Below are 19,219 nucleotides of genomic sequence, written 5' to 3'. Positions count from 1 at the left end.
ATGATGGAACACCATGATCGATTTTATCCCAAAACTATCAGAAGCAAAAAGACTGCACAGTGGTTCACAATATGAGAGTATACTCTCAGACACTAAAAGTTATCATGAAGGCAATTCTTGTATCTTCGTGATTATCGACAGGTCAACGGTAGAAATATGATGTCAACTTTATAAAGGAATCTAAACTGAATGTACACTTGTACATACTGACTGGCTACTGCCGTCTGCGTCACAAGACTGGCCTCATTGAAATAAATGAGGGGGCTCCTGCAGGGGTAAAGTTGACCTAAAACACACAACATGCAAGACTACTGTGACAAAAAACGGTACACTGCTGGTATTTGAAGGTATTTTACCATGATGGACCACAGAATCTTTGGAAATAGAAGAAGGTAATGAGAACAGCAGTCTCTATCTTGAGGTTTCCAATACAAAAACCTCTTTTTCAAAGCTTATTCTTCAAACTGAGTGCCAGTCGGATCGTCTAACACCCATTCAGAACAGGTTTTGCCTTTGAATATGGTTGGACGACACATCGTAGAGCCTGATTCTTTGGAGAGGCCTTCAAGTGTTCAGTATGCTTCATACTAACTACTTTGTACAAAGTGTCAACAGACAAAAGTGATTGTACCGTCTGAATGTCCACACTCAAAGACAGTCTGGAAAGCCTGATAAGTTGTGATACATGGTCAAGGCGCAAAGAAGTTTTGTGAGGAATGAAAACGAAAGAATAAGAAGTTAAAAGCTTGACTACTAGGGTTAGGGTTAGGGTTAGGGGTTCTGAGGCCTTTTGACAATCTAACAGGCACTTTAGTTATACTGATGCCTTCTATCTATCTATCTATCTATCTATCTATCTATCTATCTATCTATCTATCTATCTATCTATCTATCTATCTATCTATCTATCTATGTTCTGGTGTTCTGATTATGTAAATTATGCAGATGCTACTTTCTCCTGCAGTCAGATGTAAAAAGCGTGTTCAGCCCTCACCATGTATTTATCCTCTCTTGCAGGATGCATTACCAAGTCTCCCTGTTTTATTTTCTGTATTTAACCAGGTTTTAAAGATCAGGGCTCTGATATATAAAGATGCATCTGCCATTGTAGCTTTGTGAGTCTTCAGCCTCCATCTGCAGCCTGATTGATGCTTCTATTCACCTATAAGTGCTGCCTTCACAGCGCTTTTCCACAGCTTTTAATTTCAAATGGACATTTCGTTTTACAGCAATCCCTTTTGACTCGCTCCTTTCACTGCCACTTGGAAGTAGAAATATAGAAATAAATGTGAAAATAATAACAGCATATGGCTCTGTGTGTGTGTGTGTGTGTGTGTGTGTGTGTGTGTGTGTGTGTTTTCCCCCCTCTCTCTTCTATTGCACTAGGCTGAAATCACAGTGTGACTGTATTACAGAAAAGCCAACATGTTTTCTTATGAAAAGGCAACAACAAGCTGGGTTTCTGTCAGACTCATACATGCAGAGAAAACTCATCCTGGTGTGTTATTACAACCAAATAAAATGTGTCACATTCAAATTATATTCACTTGTAATGATTTGAACTGGAATGTAGGAAGGAGATAAAATTCAAATATAATTTTAAACCTAAAAATCCTGTTTTGCTTTTCAATATTATACCAAATATGTGTATGGAATAAGCATAACCTACAGGCTGCAACTGCTGAGATTCATCTGTAATCCAACATAAGGGCAACGCATGAGCATCCCTCCTGATTCTGCTGCATGAGTCCAAAATAAATCAAAGGCAATGAATTCCACAATCTGGAAAAACACAACACCGCCTTGAACAAAGGAAGTGTTTTTGTCTGTCTCACACATTATTTATTGATATTTTAATTTGTACATGTTGAATAAATCTGATGACACATTTGTGATGAATCAAATGAGGGCTGAAGGGTTGGAACACATGGCACAGTGCAAGAACAGGGTCGTATTTTACTGTCAAATAACATCAAATCAATGTGACTTGTTAGGAAAATGAAAAAATAAAAGCATGCACATGAGTCTTTAAAGAAGCAAAATTGATGGTTTATGTCATTTTTATATATATCGCACACAATAAGATATTATTTAAAGCAAACATGGTTTATAGGAGTCATTTATGTATATTGTGAAGCCATACACACATAGAATCAGAGTGCAGAATATTGGACACACACTTCTTATTTAAGACCAAAAGCAACAAAACAAAAAAAACTTGTTTTCTGAGGTTCCACACAGAATGAAAACTGAAAATGAAGAATAAGGATCATAAAGATTATTTGAATAAAACAAACAAACCAAAACAGCAAACAAACAATAAAAAAAATCAATGAATTAAGACATTAAATGAAATTATAAATGATAATTAAATGAACTATATATACACATACTGTTCATATTCTGACTTATAATTAGTCTCTACACCAATTCACATTCATAAACTCACTATCGGTCTTTAATAAATATTTGATTCATCTTTAGTGAAGCTTTATTGTAGAGTGTATTCTTCTTATTTATGGAAAAAAAGACAGAATCATTATTTTATGGTCCAGGAGAGAATTTTACACAATATGAAGAATACAACATGTTTGAATGCTTGTTTTGGAATTTTGTAATAATAAGCACAGGTCAGATTTCGACACTTACATACACGAGCAGCTGCTTCTACACACATTTTTTTTTAAAAATGATATATTCTGGGTCACATTAGGTCTACCTAGCAGAAATATGTATAGGGTGTTTTGGCACCTCTTGCATGGGTCATATGGATCATATTAGGAGATGATACGAAGAATAAATTATCAGTCCATACATTCCCTGTTTATCAACATTGTATTATATTCCCTTATATTATATCGAGCAATGAACCTTAAAAAATAATATTTTTCTTTTAGACAACAGCCAATAAATTGGAATCAGTAGATTGTAATAGGCCGGCATACATATTTTATAGACAACTTTTAAATAGCATATTAAATTAGTATATTCCATGTTTTCGTGCATACCTGTAATTGATGTGCGTGGCTGATAGAAATCAGTTGTTTTAGCGCATTAGCGGAGGACAATAGGTTAATAAACAGAGCCCTACCTCTGCGCTTCATATCTAAACGGCACATTTTCAAATCACAAACTTATCTGTCAGCCTGATGTGAGCATGTGTTAGGACCCCGTTGAGTGTTAAATGCAATCAGTGAGTCCCATTAAGGTCTGAACTGCGAATCCACGTTCCTCCACACGCCCCCCCCCTGCCCCCTCCTCCCACCAGCACCACTCAGCCCATGTTGATTAGCGGTGTAAATATGCAATAAATTCTCTTTTTGTAGAATGAATGGAGGCGATAATGGGCCGTTATCTTATCCCGGTCAGGGGTCGGTTTTTTTTTTGGGGGGGGGGGGGGGGGGGGGTTGGTGGTGTTGTGTGTGTGTTGTTGACCGGCGGAGAAGGAGCTGCTGACGGGAGGAAATGTACTGATCTGCTCCCCGCGGAGAAGCGAGCGGAGGCTGGATAATGAGATGAGATGCTCAGTGGCTTCTTGTCTGACATGGAAATACGGTTAATATTCATTTAGTCATGCAGGAAAGGAGAGAGACAAACAAATTAAAAAGCATTGATTCAAGTTTTACTGCGTCTCCGCACACATATTCTCTCTGTAACCCTCCAGATGTAGGCCTATGTTATTCACTTTTAATCTACTAGGCTATATATGAGCCGGGCGACTTTCTAGGCCTATATGAATGCTAAATGAATAACCAGTAATAACTAAATAATGCTGGATTTATTGTTCACATAGAGATGTGAGCCTCGTCTGCACAGTATGACCCCTCATATAAATCTATATTTAATGATGTATCAATTCATAAATAGCTACAATTCAACATGTTTTGTGCATATATAATAATAAACAATATTAACATTTATTTTCTAATAATTTAATAAAGAGTTTCACTTACCACCTTTACGCGCAGAGTTTCCTCCGGGCTGTAATTGAGTTTATAATAAAAACCTCAATAAAAACCTTTTCATTTCTATATTTACTGAGTAATATAAAGCCTACAAATGTTCCTGTAACCTCACTGATCCAATGCTATTTGACGGGTTTGAAATGGGTCGAAAATGTATTTTAAATAAATATAAAATTATTCTCTTTAGGTTCCGTGAGTTTGGTTGTCTAATTTGATGAAGTGATGGAAGGCCCTCCCGCCTCCTCACAGTAAACACTCATATCAATGTGTTCTATAGATTATGATGCCTTCACTGACAAGGAAATAATCGGATTACTCTGTATGAAGCGCTTCTCTGACCAGCAACAGTTTCCAAAAGTCTGCAAACAGTGCGGATTATCTTAATTGAATTAATTCTCAATACACAGATCTGTGGCCGTTCACGCCGCGATCTGCAGCTGATCTCAGAGCAGCCCCGCTCGGCCGTGACGTCAGCAGGGTATAAAAGCAGCCGTGCTCTCAGCTGGTCCCATTAAAACCACCAGTCCACATCCACGACACAAGCTCGCGGAGCCGCGCATGCGAGAGAAGCAAAGTACCCTCCAGAGTCATCATGACGCAGTTTTAGGAAACTTTTTCCACGGAGTCTGGAAATCTTTCAGTCCAGGAAACTTGCTTTTTTTATCCAACAGTTTTCTCTTTTCCGAGCTTTTCGTTTCCCTGACTACCAGCCGTATTGCACCGGTGTGATGCCCGCCGGGATGTTCAGCATAGACAGCATCCTGTCCGGCCGGCCGAGCTGTAAGGAGCCACTGCTGCTGCACCGGAGCGGCCCGGTGGTGCTGTCCGCCGGCCTCACGGACTCTATCTACACCGACTACAACGGACTGTACACGGCCACATGCGGGCCCACTCCCCCCGGGGTTCAGTCTGTGAACGGGACCAGGATAGGATATAACGGCTACTACTACGGACAGCTGCACGTCCAGGGAACAGGAGGAGGGCCGCCGTGCTGCGGCTCAGTGCCCGGCCTCAGCCCGCAGCAGTGTCCCTGTATCCCGGCAGGTAAGACGCAGAAACTCCCGCTCTCTACATACTTTAACTGTCTTCACTTTTTTTATACTATGGGCGGATAATAACAGAGGGTTCAAATTATCAGCGCAGTTTTGTTTTAAACATTTGTGCAACCCCCCCCCCCCCAAAAAAAAACAGTATTATTAAACAGACTAAAAGTGACATTAAAGCAGCTCAATAAGCAGTTTTTAATTTGATGTACCAGAACTAATTTTGACCGAAACGTTTGAATGTAGCCTAATGCTGTATTTAAAGTGCGGTACTGACAGTGTTTATAGACCAATGAGTAGAAACCATGATGCATGATGTTTTGCTGAAGAATTTAGCTTTGTCTTTTCTAAACAATGATGCTCGCAAAGAAAATATCTTTCAAATTTCTTGCGTAAAAAACGTCTAAGTGTATTTATGCGCAAACTGAAATCTGCACGTTTATATGACAAACACTCATAAATGTTATTTATCACAACACTTGAAACATTCACATGTCGTGTCTGATGCATGAAGTGTGATTTCTTTATCTTTTTATTAGGCCTTACAGTCTGATGGTATAAGTGCTGTTGCGGTTTTAGCATCCAGGATAAATGGCACTAATCTGTTTCCAAATCTTTGCACATAAAGTGAAACCTGCTTGTTATGTGCACTTAAAGACTGTTTATGATTCCCGCAGGAGATAAACTAGCCCACTGTATGTATCTTTACATAGTTTAAGATTGTAACAAGGCTCTTTATGTTTTTAAACATCAAGTCAAATCTTCCCAAGCAAACAAAACCAACACTTCTACCAAAGTTTCCAATGTTCAGTTATTTTACGCATCGGCTGTAATCTGTATGTACACAACTGAAGCCAGAGTTTCCAATTAAGCTTCCCGTGGGCTCTGTTTATAGTCTATGTATATGTAGGCTGCGGCACTTCGATTGTTTTGAACTCACCAAAGTGTGTTTCTCCGTCCCTCCCACCTGCAGGATACGACAGCCCGGGCTCGGTGCTGATCTCTCCGGTCCCGCACCAGATGATGTCCTATATGAACATGGGCGGCCTGTCGAGGACCGAGCTGCAACTCCTCAACCAACTGCACTGCCGCAGGAAGCGGAGACACCGCACCATCTTTACCGACGAGCAACTGGAGGCTCTGGAAGGCCTCTTCCAGGAGACCAAGTACCCAGACGTCGGCACCCGGGAGCAGCTAGCCCGCAAAGTCCACCTCCGGGAGGAGAAGGTCGAGGTCAGAGCTGCATTTTTTTAATAGACTTCTCAGAGTCCAGCTTCCTCCTGCTATTTATAACTACTCACTCCACTGATTGAGCCAACACTTTATTTGAATTTCTTCCCTTCATAAATAAGTTCTTATTTTATGAGTAGAAACTAAACACAACACTCCTTTCACCTGAATTTACTCATCTAATTTATTATTATTATTGTTATTATTATGATTATACCCATTATTGTAGTTGCTGATCTCTGGACATTTGATCACATATGGGCCTGTATCATTTTTAATTAGCGTTTTTTTTCTTCTTTTTTTTTTTTTTGCATTTTTGCTTTTAATAATTCAACGGTCTTTCAAGTTCATGCAATACAAATAAAAACGACAACATGTCAATATATCAGTTACTTTAAAATATTTAAATAAACATCATATATACTGTAAGTTTAACACTAACACATAGGCCACGCTTTATAGTAATACAACAAATGTATTACTATAAAGCGTGTGACGTTACAGTTTGGGTTGTTTTTTTGTTTTCATTAGCCTTCTCAGTGTGAATTAATTAGCATATCTTAAATGAATATGTATCTGAAAAGCACGCCACATTTGAACTAGGTGAAATTTCAAAATAGAATAAGAAAATGTAACGGAATATTAGACATTGCGCGAGAATTGAACCGAATTAAAAGTCCGATAATAATAATAATAATCATAATATAATAATAACTTTATTTATATAGCACCTTTAAAAACAAAGTTTACAAAGTGCTTTGACAGACAAAACTAAATCAGTACAATAAATGGATGACGTCAGATATTACGTTTGTATTATTTGAGTTAGTTTGTGAATGAAGATATTAAATGTGGCGCGCTGCAGAGAGGAGAGGAAACAAATATGAAGGCAAACATTTCAACAAGCAGCGTTTATTATATTTGAACAACACTGTACACAAAGAGAAGACGTGAAGGAAGACAAAAAAAACATCATGAAACAAGTTCTGCGCGTTTAATAAATTACTGAATTAAAACAAAAAGTCGCGGGAAAGATGTGGCATTACACACCCACGTGATTAACTGTGTTGATATCTAGTAAAATGCCATGACTGAACATCTGTCCCGCTCTATGCGTTTAAACCGGGATACATGTGATCTGTTAGAAATAACAACAAAAAAAAACAAACAAACAACGTAGATATTAAAACTGTGCTTTTTTATTATCATGTATAGGTTTGGTTCAAAAACAGACGCGCGAAGTGGAGGAGGCAGAAAAGATCTTCATCAGAGGAATCAGTCAGCTCTCAGAAATGGAACAAAACGACCAAAGAGTCCGCGGAGAAAACCGAAGAGAGTAAAAGCGAGGTGGACTCTGACAGCTGATAAAAGCGACCTGACACGGCCCCGTGTGTGTGTGCGTGTGTGTGTGTGTGTGCGTGTGTGTGCGTGTACATACAGTGGACTCGGTGTGATGGTGATGATGATGATGATGATGAGACGTGTTGCCATGTTGCACAGTTGTACATATCTACATTTTATTATTGATTCAGTGTCCGCTATTTATATTTAATTTAAGTTGTTTTGTAATGTTACGCACGCCAGGACACGTGATGTCCGGTGGATAACTGACATGTCTGAATATATCGTAATGCTATATGTGACATTTTTATGGATATTGAATGTTGTAATTCTGGTATTTTTCCGTAGTAACATTATTCACTGCGCTCAGCAGCAGCAGCAGCAGCAGCAGGGGAACATGTGGAGTCTGTACAGATGTTCAGGCTGAGCTGCTGACTTCTTATGTTATTTTGCAAAAAATAAGAAAACCTACTTAAAAGTACAACGAGTATACATTAAAATATAAATGAAACATCTTCAACATGTTGTCTGACTTCATTTCTTTTCTTGGAGGTGGAGATGTTATGATCATATTTGGTTTTTAAGTCATTTTGAACTAGATGGATGCAGATGTTTTACCCAGCTGTGCGCTTTAAAATGGAAAGTGAAGAACAACTTGAAGGCGCGTGATTTTTAAAAGTAGCCCAAGCTTGTAATTTCTACATTTTAATCACAATAAAAGAGAAGTTGTCAGCAGATTACAGGGACAAGTGTAAGCTTTAACTGTGACTTTCTTACTCATTAAAAGCTGCTTCTAACCAGGCGACACTCTGCGTCTTCTCTTCTTTACATTTGGCGGGTTTAGCAGCCAGTCACATTCTTTTACTGAATCAACTACACAGTGTTAGACATTTTATAGGCTGATTCCATCTGTTTGAAATCTTTAGGCCAACAATAAAAAAAGAAAAAGAAAATAGCATTCAGCATTTTCCTACCAAAACGTTTCTGCAGTGAAGACGCAGCGTTCAGAGCTTCATGCAAAGTTAGAGAACTTATTTAAAGAACAGTTAATGAAGTCAAATATATGTAAAAATACACACAAATATCAATCATTCAAAATTAATGAGACTTTATTTTTTGGGTGTCTGGGTCAGTTATTTCTATTTTTCTGTTGATTATAATTTAGATGACTTTATTTAATGTGTGAAGCGGAATAAATACTAACATAAAATAGGAATGTACCACCAGAGGACAAACGCGATGTCTTATAAACTGCTTATTTAATCTAAAAATGAGACAAAATAAATAACAAAAATACCAGATCAGCAAAGACCTAACTGACATTGACTCATTTTACGTGGAGAGGAACGGATACCTTGACTATAAATGGATGATCACCAGCTTATTCTTTGTCATTTGAACTATCTTTTTAAAAACCAAACCAAGCCTCATAATTTACCTTTTAAACATCTGTAAAATCACCATTCAGCATTAAATATTCCAGAAAATGATTACATTCTGAATGATGTTCCTCCATCACTTTTTCTCTTTTGTAGTGAAGCAGCTACAGCTGATATTTCACACATCTTTAGTATTTATATGTTTAACTATTTGCATGCCAAGACAAATGAGGAGAATTCAATATTTCCTCCACTATGTTATTTCTGTCAGTGTGGGAAAAAACCAGGAAAGGAGAGTTTAGAGTCTAACGTGAAGCTACATTAAAAACCACAATATTATAATTCTTTGAGGGATAATACAGAAGTTTAGGTATACAGCTTTTATTATAGTATCAGTGCGCTCTCAAAACCAAAGTGTAAAATGACCTTCTATCTACACTAGCAATTTCAATTGTTCTCATCTCACTGCACACGACAACAGAGATACAGATTTTTAAAATGTCCACAAATGAGAGAAATGACTTCACAGTATGAATTAGCCTGCGATGGAGAAGAAAACGGGGCTATAATATATAACGTATATTAAGTGTGTGTGTGTGTGTGTGTGTGTGTGTGTGTGTGTGTGTGTGTGTGTGTGTGTGTGTGTGTGTCAATTTGGGTCGGGGTGGTCCAGCCGTCATTGATCAGGAAACACTCTGACTTCAAAATAAAGATTTACTGTATGAAAGCATTATAAAGCAAATAAGTAAATACATTCTCTCTCTCTCTCTCTCTCTCTCTCTCTCTCTCTCTCTCTCTCCCTCTCTCTCTCTCTCTCTCTCTCTCTCTCTCTCTCTCTCTCTCTCTCTCTCTCTCTCTGCGTGTGTGTGTGTGTGTGTGTGTGTGTGTGTGTGTGTGTGTGTGTGTGTGTGTATTCAGGTCATAGGAGGGATTTTGTTTTTGAGCAGCAGCTGAATTGAAAGTGTTGAAAACTGTCAAGTGCTGAGATTTGGCACCACGTATAGTTTTGTTAGCTGTTGTGTGATCAGATATTTCCTGATTGGAATCATAATATGATCTAGTATTATATGTGTACAGTCAGTGTTTGTGTTAACCCTGTCAGACCTGGATTTATCCATTCAGAAGAATTATATTCCACACGTTTTCCTCTCTCTCCTGTCTCCATGAGTCCAAACAACTGAGACAGTGTAAAATGTTCTCAGGGTTAGAATAGCTTTTCCTAGTAATGCTATACGTTTTAACCATGTGAACTATACACATGTTGGTTTTATTTTGAAATTACAAAATAAATTGAAGAAGTCATTTTAGCGGTATGTTTGTATTTTATTTTGCAGACATTTATTCTGATATCCTTCAAACACATTTTACTGTCCCCGTACTAGCTTTTCTGGACCTTTCAAGAGCATCTAATGGTCTTCATCAGCCACTTTTAAATAAAGCAGGGATTGGTAGCTTCATTATTGTTCATTAATGATTTACAGTTAAAAGACATTTATAAGAACTAGTAGCAGGTTGTGAAAATCTCTCTGATTGGTTTATATCCTCCTCTATTATGACACTTGCTTATAAATGTTAATGAGTTCAGAATGTTCTTTAACCGTTCTATTTATGTGTCCTCTGAAACTCAATATGATCTGAATAATTCTATTCAAGTATTTTGTATTAATATTTCAATACCTGTGTGGAATTTACACTGTTATTACAAAATGTCATTTATTATAGAGCTTTAAAGCAGTAAATGTTAATATGTTCATAAACAGATTTGGTGTCTTTTACAAAGAAGGTTGATCAGAGGCTCATCCTGGTTAACTAAAGAGCCGATGATGTCATCATAGAGCAGACTGCAGAAACAATCTGGAAACATAAAACTCATGCTTATCAAAACATTATTAATGCCTGATATGACTATAAAGCTTTAGTAAATGATTTGTTAGCAATTAATCAAACCATGTGTTACGACTCCAGACTCTTTCTAAAGCATGTGATGTGAGAAAGTCATACCCAGTGGACTTATCAAAAGATTATTATTTATTTATTTGGCTGTTGTTTTTTTTCCAATCCACTGTTTAGTCATGAATGAACTTCCATACATAACCCTAAATGTATTAGACATGTTTGCTATTGTCCTATTACTATACTCAATAACTGTGGTAGCTGTGTAAGTGAAATATGATGGCAGACCTTATAAAATCATCATTAGAGCTCATGTCCATTGGGCTGGACATTGTTTATCATATTAACCCTTACATACTGTTCAGGGTCACATTTGACCCATTTTTACATTTGAGAGCTGTAAAAACACCATATACATATTATGTTAAAAAATATACAAAAATGGAAATAAAATGATTTGAAAAAAAAAATTGTGCAACTGATGAACATTTTTTGTATATGCAAATGTGTTTATCACACAATTCTGTTGTATTCTTCATATCTTATAAAATGTTCTCCTTGACCATAAATAAATACTACAGTTTGCTCTCTGACAGCTTCATTAAACATGAATCGACTATTTATTAATGACTGATGGGGAATTTATGAATGTGAATTGGTGTAGAGACTAATTATGAGTCAGATTATGGGCAGTATGTGAGGGTTAAAGAAATATGTAAATTCACTTGTGATATGATTCATTTATTAAGGTTCAACAATGTCAGATCTGTATGTGTTTAAATTAACACACAAAAAGTGAAAATGTGTCAAATGTAAAAAAAAAAAGAAAAGAAAAAAAAAGAAAATCTATTACAATGCACCCTGGCTGTGAAGTTGAGCTTTTTCAGGTCTAACCTCAGCAGTGCACTGAGGAAAGCTGATGACCTATGTTCATGTGTGATGGCTTAGTCTGCTGCACTGTGAATCACAGCACAGCGCTGATGATGATGACAAGAGGAGTGTTGAGCAGCAGTTGTAACTCTTCCCTTCAGTGCGTTTAATACGGCGGCGGTGCAGACATGCAGCCTGGCAAGCTCATCTTTTCTCCTAATCACAGCTGACTGCACGGCACACTCTGCAACCCACACTGCAGCAAACACTGTGCTACAGCTCATCTTTAGCCAGAACCACCACAGTCTACAAGAGTCTATATAATCAACCCACTCTGTAGCTATATTTATAATGTATAGATCGTTTATATGAAAGAGCTGCATTTTTCAATTAAATAAATGTGTATTATTTTCTATGGACTTGAGAATAAATCATGTTCTCTAAATTGCTTTAATTACATAAGTTACATATATGCTTACGGAGGGGTGTGGGGGGGGGGAGGGGGGGGGGGGGTGAAGGGCCATATGTCGTCTGGGGTTCTTCAAGCAGACAAAAAAATAAACACTTCTGTATCCTCGACTCAATGGAAATGCACTCTGCTTCTACCAGAGCTCATTTCTCCAAGATAGTTCAGAGAGTAACAACTAGTTCCTCAAGCTCGCCGCTGTCAATGAAATCCTCAACCAAATATCTTCCATGTGAAGAATGTGTAAAAATGAGCTCCATAAGAGCAGCTCACGTCATAAATGCTGACAACAACATCAATCGACCTGGTGAAAATTGCAAATGTGTCCAAATTCAACCATCATTTCTCATCAGGAACTATATAAACGTGTGAAGTAAAGTCCTTTATGTGCTGTGTTGACCCGCTCTGTCACAGAGATCATTAACATGTCTCTTTAAAACTGGATCCTTGCCAGAATCCTTCAGAGTTGCAGTTATAAAACTGTAGATAGTGATGTTTTAACCCTCACATACTGTTCTGGGTCTAATTTGACCCGTTTCTACAGTAGAGAGAGGAAGAAAAACATCTCTTTTAGCTAGAAATCTGATGACTCATCCTTATGTGACCCAACCACTGAAAAATACTTTTTATTCACATTTAATACAATTCATTGAAAATATTTTGTTCTCCATCAACAAGAAGCATAAAAAGTCAATAATTCATCCTCTCTCTGTCTCTGAAAGCTTCATTATGGAATGATGAGATAATTATGACAGTGTGTAAGGGTTAAATAACTATAAGCTCATATCAAATCTACTGTTTTTAAGTAAAGGCTTGTTTTTAGCCAAATTTCTGATTTTCTGAACAAACATAATATTTTAGAGAGGATTGAGTCAGTGTTCAGGACCAATCACAGCACAGAGACAGTCCTGATGCTAACCAGCTCTCTGTTCTAGTTCTGTTAGATAGAAATGCTGCCTCATATTGAGCACATTTAGAACTGGGCTGGCTTCTCTGGCAGAGTTATACATAGTTTTTTGTATGAAGGCAATATGAGTTAGCTTCTGGTGTTATCACATGCTTGCTTTAGGCTTTATTATCAGAGAACATAAGCTTCATTACCGGAGCTATGCTGATGACACACTGCTGTATATTTCATTGGACCCAAATGACCAAACCCTGTGTCATTTAAAGACTGTGTAAAGTGAATTCAGACATTTTCTTCTAAACACATTAAATAGGTCATAAATGTATTTCTAAAAAAGGTGTAAAAAGCATTTCAACCATTTAGATTTGAATTGTGGAGCTAGGCTTCACAAACTGTGTTTCAAGACTTCTGTGTTCAGGATTTAGTGGGCGGGTCTGAAAATCACTGCTGTGTTAGCATAAACCTGCCTCTGCTGCTGTAGAGGTATAAATACATTCAGCACACACTACTACTACTACACAGTTAGCCAGTTAGCTGAGTTAGCTGCCGAGCTAGCAGCTGAGTTAGCAGTTTCAGTGAACTCTGCGGACACGCCCACAGCGTTTGGGAGCAGAGAAAGAGGCTGAGTTTTACACAACTTTGAAGCCTAATTTCATATATTTGGTGATTTTTTTAATCATTCAAATTTGGCAGGGTGGTTAACAACACACTTTTCTGTGGTATGTCAAACTCAGAACACATATTTATTCTTACTTTACACAGGCTTTAATACGTTGTTGGCTGCAGTAAACAAGTGGATGCAGAACAACTTTCTCAAATTAAATAGTGACAAAACAGAAATTGTATTAATTGGTTGGAGGCAGCTAGTTTTTGCATGATTTGGCAGTGTATTAATGTATTTTTTAAAGTAGATTAGATGACTGTGATGCTCTCTACACCAGTTTACTAAAACAATCAACTGATAAAAGAAATGAAAGAGTACAGTTTAGACCTGCTCTATATGTAAAGAGCATTGAGATGACTTTTGCTGTGATTTGGCGCTATATAAATAAAGATTGATTAATTGAACAGTAAAATACAATGAATTCAGAGGTCTGTTTGCAGGCTTTAACTAGACATGAAAGAGAGAATGTATCACCCCAGTCTTATATTATCTATTACTATTACTTATCTATGAGCCTTTTAATCTATCTATGAGCCTACATGACTCATTTGATTTAATTGATCATTTTATAAGCATTCACGGTCTCTTAGATCCTCTGCTGTCACTTGTTTAAATACAAACTGTCACTCATGTAAGAACATCGGCAGCTCAGTCTTTTTTAACTATATACACCAAAACCATGGAATTCCCTTCTCATGGATATAACACATGCAAGCTCTGTGAACATTTTTAAAAGACAATTGAAAACCTATTTATTCAACATTGCTTTGAACTGTCACTCTTCCTTTGCTCTATTATCTTTTACACATTTTATTATTCTTATGCCTTCTTTTGTTTGATTTCTATGTTTCACATATTCTCTTGTGCTGTTCTTAGCGTACCTGTTCTTACTATTTGTTGCTTATTTTATTGGTTATTCATTTGCTTGCTTGCTTTTATTGTGAAGTATTTGCACTTGTTTTAATTTGCTTGATTTGATTTATTGGGGTTATTGTAAAGCACTTCCAGCTACAGTCCACCCTCCATATGAAAGATGCTATTTAAATAAAGACTATTGTTATTATTATTATTGTTATTAGTAATAAGTAGTAGTAGTATGAAATGAGATATGTTTTGAGTCCTGAGTGTATCAGGCTGCACACACAGAACACACTCTATGTGGCTAAAGAGAAGCAAAACTCGGTTCAACAAAAGGTTCATCTCTGTGCTGTTAGCAAAGCATAATAATGATGGAGCCAGGCTGACGGTAAAAACAAGTCTTATTATATACACACACACATTTAACCCTTCCATGCATGAATTATCTTATTATGTCTCTTTAGGCAAGAAAAAAAAGTTTTTTCCCATATGATTACATTACATTATATTATGATAACGTAAATCAACCAAAAACATTACTACAGATGAAGTGGTAGTGTATGAGTGATGCACTGTGCACCAGAATCCATCAGAATCCATCAGAATCCATCAGAATCCATGCATATATAAGAAAACTGCTTTTGAATAGCTGTCCACTATGCATTAAAGGGATATTCTATATTTATAAATACAATCAATATGTGTGTGTTACATTTTAAACCTAGAAGCATTTATATAAATGATATTAATGTACTGTGCTAATATATACTTTAGGCTTACACACGTGTTGATGAGCGGCCAGTAGAGTCTCAGAGCACTTTATTCTCTCTGCAGGGAGAATACAGTCCTGGTAAGAAGATAGCTCCACTGTGCCGAAGATTTCTGTCAGCAGTTATCATTGAATTAGAGCTCAAATCCCCAGACGTGCACCTTTAATTAGGACTAATATGCGTAGTTGACATTTTGTACTTGTTGGGAATTTTTGAGCGCACGGCAGGATTTTTGCCAAATAAATAAATAAATAAATATATAAAAAGAAACAGGAGAGTGAGATTCATATTATACTACACACACACACAATATTTTCACCTCCATCATATCAGCAGGAAACACCACAGATACACTCACACTATTTTAATTACTAAAGCAAGTGTTATTGTATGGTTACATTTGAGTATTTCTGCTACCTTAAAAGCGTCTATTCAACCAGGAAGACTGAAAAACTTGAAAAAAGGCAAAAAGAAAACAATAGAGGCTCCACATCATGTGTGTGTGTGTGTGTGTGTGTGTGTGTGTGTCGGCACAGAAGAGACAGAGTCCTTTGTTACCACACAACATAAATGAATTATTTGGTTGGAAGCAGTAATAAAATCCCTTTCTATTCAAGAGTCACTGAGTTTCAGCTTTTTATGTCACGTTATTAAAATCTGTTGAAAGTATTTGTGTTGGACTAGTAGATGGAAGTTCACAGTGATTTAAAAAAAAAAATTGTTGTGAACATTTATGTTCAACCCGGTCTATTAATAATGTTGATATAAGACTAATTAGAAGCAGCGGACATGTATTGAAGGAAATGCGTTTACCATCCAGATGATGTTTTCTATTAATATAAAGAGGAAACATATTTAATGGAGGGTCTGCATACAATATTAGCTCCTGCAGCTGAAGCATCATTCATGTTTTAAGGCAACTCAACAGTGATTTAAGCATGAGACAGATTGTATTTACTTCTTCAATAATTAACCAAAGCTATTTTACCTAAAAGTTAAGCATTTCAGTTGACTAAGTCATCTATCCTAACCTCTACTGTGAAGAATAACTGAATTCCTAGACTGGAGAAAGGTTACCACTCTACAATTCTGTTTCCTTCCAAACTTATGGATTTCGGCTGATCCTATAGATCTGGCCCAGGAGGGAACAGATATGAGTTGAACAGGAGTATAGATTTCGCTGCTTGTTTTAAACCTGGACCTGAGAATATTTATTTTGCACTTGTAAGCTCACATTGATTCATGTGTTTTTAGAAAATGGAAATATGTGTAATATTTTGCATGAAAGCATATTGTTGTTTAACTGGTGCTTTCAGAGCTCTCAGTTTGGCTTGAGACTGTAAGCTTTGCTGATCCTACAAATTCCCTCAGAGTGTATATAGATACATAAACACACATATCCAAACAGTATGTCTTCTTCAACATATTACCATTATTAGTATTACATCACACATTTTATGACAATTTTATGAGCTTTTCCCAACCCTTCTGAGCTGAAGCCAGAATGTTTGCTCATGATAGAAATACTCTGCCTCATGAGAACAGGGATGATTTCGTGGCTCTAAAAGGTCAATCCTTTTTTTTTTTTTTAATTCTTGACATTGCAGAAAAATCATGAGAATAGTCATAATGGACTTGATAGAGACATACACTGACTTGCAATTAAAATTGACTTGAAATTTGTGGAACAGTTGTATAAAAACATACAGTTAGTCTCCAACACATTAAATCAAATGTAAAAAAATAAGGTTAAAATGAGCATAAAATGTGTTTTAAGCCAATCAGATCCCTTAAGTATTGTCGAGCTATGGTACTTATAGGCACTGCTGATCATAGAAACACTGTAGAGATGAGAGATACACAGGAATATGGAATTTACAGATAAAACATGTATGAAGAAAAAAAGCTTTTAATATGTATGTCTGAAATAGTACATGGTATTCTTCAATTTACTCTAAAATGTCACACCAAACTACACATAAAATGAGTAAGACTTTTAGGTTTCTGCTTGTGGCGGGGAGGGTTGCACCTGGGCCCCCTCTAGGCCGAGGCCCTAATGTTTGCTGATTACGCCCCTGGACAGTAGAGATATGGGTTTTGGCAGTGCAAAAGATTACTTCCACAACAGATCTGCTTTTCTGATCTGTGATGTGTTAGGAAAAGTTGAAAATGTATATACAAAGATTTTCCATCTGTAAATCCATCAGTGTAAAATGGATTTACACTCGCATTTCAAATCTTAAATCGTATGAGCCATATCGATCAGTCTATCAATCTGTCTGTGTGTGTTAATTAATCTTTAATAGTCTATAATCAAAGGGAAAATTATCGCCTTGCTTTCTCCTAGTTATGCTTGGATCAGGAGGAAAGTCATGTAACAGCAAGCTTCTAATGTGACTTTTGAAAAACAGATTAGAGCCGGGGCCAGATCAGCCTCTCCAAGATTTGGCACCAATACAATCCATGAAAACACACCATCCCTAATAATTCCTTGTATGTACAGCAGTGATTTATTAAGTGCTTCGCTGCACAGCACCATTGAGATCCACAAAGCCCACAGCCAGAGTCATTAATCTTTTTTTTCAGCAGCAGTAATTTTCTATTTCACAAATTCAATGCAACTCGTTTTTTGTTTTTTTTCAAAAACCATTATTTCTTTGACCTTTTTATGCACAGTTCCCAGCACTTGGAAAAACAAAGGTGGAGTCCAAGAAAAATTAGGTATTGAGTTAACTTTCAGAGTAGATAAATCTTTGCTCCTTTTGCAAGCATTTTTTTTTTGTTGTTGAAAAAAAGCAGTTTTTCTTTTCTTTTTTTTCTTTTCTTTCTGTGCGACATTCAGTGGGCGAGCTGCTCTTACGTAAGCCCAGCTGATGATGCAGAGATCTGATTTATTTACTCTTTTTCTACCAAAATACCTCCACTTCTTACAGTATCAGGACCCCGTGCGTGCATGTGTGTGTGCGTGGTGGGCCGGGTGGATGTCTCTGAATGATGCTGTTAGTGTTCGGGGGTCTGGAGAGTTTTAGCAGTCATGGATTTGGCGGCTGGACTGACAGCTCTTGGGTGGATTCCCTGCTCTAAAGATAGACAGGGGTGTTGGCTGGTCTGTGGTCCGCTTCCAGAAACATTTCAGAAAAATGGCCTCCCTCATCATGGGCCGGCTCAGCCACTCATAAACGAAAGCTAAGACAAATAACGCATATTTTTACAAAATGTAAACTTCCTCCTATATTATTACCATATTTCACTGGGATGACATGTGGTTTGCAGTTTGTTTTTGTTTTTGTCCATGACTATCTTTTTGGCCCCTGGATCTTTCCAGAGAGCCCGAGCCTTGAGGCCGGATTAGGGCTGGATGGATACACCGATATGCATAAAGCCATGTACATAATTAATACATGCTGCAGAGTTGTACCACAGCCATTTAAATACCCAACATGTGGCTGCAGTATAAGCAGCTACATATTAACTGCCTCACCACCTCTGCCCTTATTTCCATGGTGATTTATTGGATTTAAAGACCATTTTACACAACAACTGACAGTAAGTGAGAGATGTTTTTTTAAAGCTTATCTTTGAAAACATTATTATTATTATAAGCTGTGATCATATCAGTATAAACTCAGACTGATTATGGGATATCTGTCTTTTTTAATTAATCAGATGATGACAAAAATAAAGAGATGTGCTCTTGACTCTCACAGATCTCTTGGAATATAGTTTGATAATGAACAGTGACATGTTCAATATGTTCCAGATAAAATGCTTTACATCATAAGTGTTGGCTTGTTTTGCTTGTGTCTCTTTCAATGTCTGATTTTTTTTAGCAG

General features: G+C 37.0%; 1 protein-coding gene across 1 annotated transcript; it reads left to right on the top strand.

Annotated features, from left to right (window-relative positions):
* Window positions 1-4,693: 4,693 nt before the first annotated feature.
* Window positions 4,694-7,603, top strand: gsc (goosecoid). Its single transcript, XM_053335332.1, has 3 exons — window positions 4,694-5,009; window positions 5,982-6,241; window positions 7,454-7,603. Exons 1-3 carry the CDS (start codon window positions 4,694-4,696, stop codon window positions 7,601-7,603), a joined length of 726 nt encoding a protein of 241 aa, XP_053191307.1.
* Window positions 7,604-19,219: the final 11,616 nt, after the last annotated feature.

This window comes from Scomber japonicus, chromosome 16 (genome assembly GCF_027409825.1).
Source record: "Scomber japonicus isolate fScoJap1 chromosome 16, fScoJap1.pri, whole genome shotgun sequence".
NCBI classification, from domain to species: domain Eukaryota; kingdom Metazoa; phylum Chordata; class Actinopteri; order Scombriformes; family Scombridae; genus Scomber; species Scomber japonicus.
The sequence above is the reverse complement of the archived record's forward strand: the minus strand, read 5'-3'. Positions and strand labels throughout refer to the sequence as shown.

What these genes read in the sequence shown, in the direction of transcription:
- gsc (XM_053335332.1), top strand. Translation starts at nt 4,694, where the DNA reads ATGCCCGCCGGGATGTTCAGCATAGACAGCATCCTGTCCGGCCGGCCG. An exon ending in GTGTCCCTGTATCCCGGCAG is followed by an intron (nt 5,010 to 5,981) that starts GTAAGACGCAGA and finishes TCCCACCTGCAG; the next exon opens with GATACGACAGCCCGGGCTCG. An exon ending in TCCGGGAGGAGAAGGTCGAG is followed by an intron (nt 6,242 to 7,453) that starts GTCAGAGCTGCA and finishes TATCATGTATAG; the next exon opens with GTTTGGTTCAAAAACAGACG.